This window comes from Egretta garzetta, unplaced genomic scaffold, assembly GCF_000687185.1.
Source record: "Egretta garzetta isolate BGI_Z169 unplaced genomic scaffold, ASM68718v1 scaffold23, whole genome shotgun sequence".
In the NCBI taxonomy this organism is placed as follows: Eukaryota; Metazoa; Chordata; class Aves; order Pelecaniformes; family Ardeidae; genus Egretta; species Egretta garzetta.
In genome coordinates this window covers 3,146,959-3,150,173 of record NW_009259237.1, presented here as the reverse complement: position 1 = coordinate 3,150,173, position 3,215 = coordinate 3,146,959, and the positions used below count along the sequence as shown (strand labels likewise).

The 3,215-nt window shown below is 45.8% G+C and overlaps 1 protein-coding gene across 1 annotated transcript in view; it reads left to right on the top strand.

Annotated features, from left to right (window-relative positions):
- The window catches only part of KCTD15 (potassium channel tetramerization domain containing 15), a 38,581-nt gene extending 35,966 nt beyond the window's left edge, over positions 1-2,615 (top strand). The window contains exon 5 of the mRNA XM_009635919.2: positions 2,460-2,615. Coding sequence (XP_009634214.1) covers positions 2,460-2,615 — 156 coding nt within the window. The remainder of the gene's footprint in view (positions 1-2,459) is intronic.
- The last annotated feature ends 600 nt before the right edge of the window (positions 2,616-3,215 follow it).

Below are 3,215 nucleotides of genomic sequence, written 5' to 3'. Positions count from 1 at the left end.
CAAAATTGATGATACCAAGGTTTTTAACACTAGATTATAGCCTGCAGTCTAGTCCTTCGAGCGCGTAGGTAGCAAAAATGAATCACTTTGTTCTGTGTGCGGTGCTCTAAGGTGTAATGTCTACCTGGATCGTGTGTTTGCAGAGAGCTGGCTCGGTGAAGAAGAGTCCCATGTTAACATGCAGCCTTCCATAGCTTTGGACCGAGGCAAGCCAAGGGCACCCCCATGCTTGTTTTGTCTTACAAGCAAATTGATTTTAAAAAGATTTTAGCAGGGATTTTGAAGTCAGGTGTCTCTCTGAAATCTTACCTGTCGATCCTCTGTTTCGCTATCCAGTTAAATGGAAGAAGCCCCCTTTCCTGTAGCTGGGTTGCCTCTCATCTTCATCTTGCCAGGTCTAGGAACAGGGATGCGCAAAACAAATGAAGTCAAAATACACTCCAGCCTGTGAAGCAGCACTCTGATGGTGTCTTACTCCTTCCCTCTCAAACTCCTGCCTTCCTCTTTGGGCAGGAACAAGCGTTAGTGTCTGCGCCCCATTTCTGTCCTACAGGCTGCGTATGGACAAATAAGACAGTTGTCAGCTTTTTCTCTCTCTCTCTCTCAAATATATTTTGATATCCCACTCTCCCTTCCCCCCCCTTCTTTTAATCTCTCCAGGTTCATTTTTCTTCCATACACTGGGGTGCTTTTTCGATCTTTCAGTTCTACAACTTTCTTACAGTGTAAAGCGCACAAAAATGAGGGCAAAAGTCAGTGAGGTTTGGCAGATGCAGCTTTCTGAGAACATAAGTCCCTGTGTCCCAAGGCCAGGCAGAGCTCCTCGGGCAAGCTGATTTCCAGCAGATTCTGCATGGCTTAGGCAAAGCTGTGCTAGAGCAGCTCCTTTGCCTCGCCTGTCCTTAGCAGCCAGCATAGCGAGTACAAGGTTTTAGTTACCACTAGAAACCCAATCCATGGATTAAAGCACAGATGGCCAACCCAGGCGACCTCAACGGAGGGTTCCCGTGGATTAAAACCAGCAAATGCTGCCATGGTTTGCATTGCACTACAATACCACCTTGGATATGGTTGTGCTTTTGACAGCAGTTACCTTTAACAAAGGCTCATGTGGGTCTGTGTGCGAGGGCAGGGACAGAGGTCTGGTGTGCAGAGCTTTAACGTGGTCAGCTTGGGCCTTGAGACAAGGCTTTTAAGTCCTACTGCGGTAGGTGTAGCTGCTGAAGTGCTTCACAGCGCGAGTAAAGCCAAAGAAGAAAGCAAATTCTTTCTATAACATAAACATGTGAAAGCATACATGTGCACTTCTCTAGGTTGAGTGAGGAAGTTTTTAAATAGCTTAGTCCCTGTTGCTGTGACGGCTGTCACATGAGGACACTGGTGTTACTAAGTTCATCAGGTTTAATAAATTTGGGTTTACTTCCCAGTGTAGTGGGCCCCTGTGGTGTAGCAACAGAAGTGGTGCCTTGGACAAGACTTACAGAGCAGCACAGGCCGCTCCCCCTCGATGGCATTTATCCGTAGAGAAAACCACAAGAACCATCTTTCCCAGTTACTGCCCTGGACTCAGGAGAGCCCCCAGCAGCAGGGAGGGAGCCCGGCATCTCCTCCTGTGGGTCTTGCATTGCAGATCTGCCAAAGGTGGCACTGGCATCGCTCTCACCTGATGCTGAGAAAGTCTGCGTGCATCCTGCTCTGCTGGGAAACCGAGTATCAATGCACTCACCCTTGTGAAAACACAGCCCCTCTCCTATTGCCAGGATCAGTATAGCCTGGGGTAAAGCGCTGCATGACAGTCTCAGTAATTGCTTCTGGGTTCCTTAAATTCATGCATCTAAATTGCACCAACTTCTCTTTAGAAGGAGAAAGAGAAAATACATATTTGGGCCAGAACGTTTCCTTATTGTCCACGTCTTGGCTCCCGCACCCTGTCCCTGCCGTGCTTTGCTAAAAGCAGCGCTCCCTTCAGCGAGCAAGATCGCAGCTGTGATGTCCGTGAAGATCTGGTGGAAGCGTTTCTCAAGACTCCCAATACATTTTCATCTGCCAAGGAAGAGCTGAGAAATGTTTTCAGCCCCTTTCTGTAAGACTGTTCGTGTTACTAATGAATAATGGGCGCTTTTTATTACAACTTAAACCTGATGTTGCTTTCTATAAGCAGTAAGATAGCATCAATATCACCACAGTCCAGTATTTTACTATGTAATGTACTAAGCCGCTCTGCAGAGTGCTTATTTGTTTGATTAATTTTTGTTTTCTACAGAGGTTTGCTGAGAGCGAGACTTTAATCACAGTGTAGTCATTTAAGAATAAGTTATAGAATTATAGCTGAATAATATTCATTCAACGAGGACTCGAAAGACTAAATCCATCATTTAGATCCACTGCTCCTGAATGTTTTTATCGCTAAGATTTGCTAAATATTAAACTGATTTTTTTTCCCATTTCTCCCATTGCAGGTGCTTGAAAGATTATTTCAGAAGGGATTTAACGTGGCAGCTTCATGCGGTGGTGGGGTGGATTCCTCTCAGTTCAGCGAATACGTGCTGTGTCGCGAAGACAGACGACCACAACCTACCCCAACAATCAGAATAAAACAGGAGCCCCTGGACTAGACCCTTCCTGTACTCCTTTGTAACCGTAGAAGTGTTTAATAGTCCCTTATGTGAAACACTAAGGATTTGCAAAACAGTATTAGCAAACAGATTTTGACTTTATGACTTTATGTTGCCAATTAGTGGTATTCTGAAACTACCTGTCACATAGCCAGCCATGAAATGCATTTGAAAAACCAGTTGTCCGTTTTTCACAATGAAATTCCTGAGCATGCTCAGCGTACCAGCCCTGCTGGGAACGTACTTTGGGCTGAACAGCTGTGGTGGTGAAAAAGGCAAAGCTTCATAAACCCCTGACCCTAGATTGGACTTCTGCAGAAAGACCAATTAAAGCAATTTGGATAGATCAGCAGGAGAAACGGTTCTGGCAGCCTTCCCAACGATACCCCGATGCTGTGACGCGTGGAAGCGGGCGCCTCCGAGAGGAAGACGGTACACTAAAACCTGCACTGAGTATCTTCCCTGACTGCCGCACCTCCTTCATATCAGACGTGCTTTACACCTCCATACGTTACGTTACACTTCCGTGATTGTACTCGCTCATGCTAGCAAATGGCTTATTTTTATACAACATTTCCAACTGAAATATCTCTCCATGGA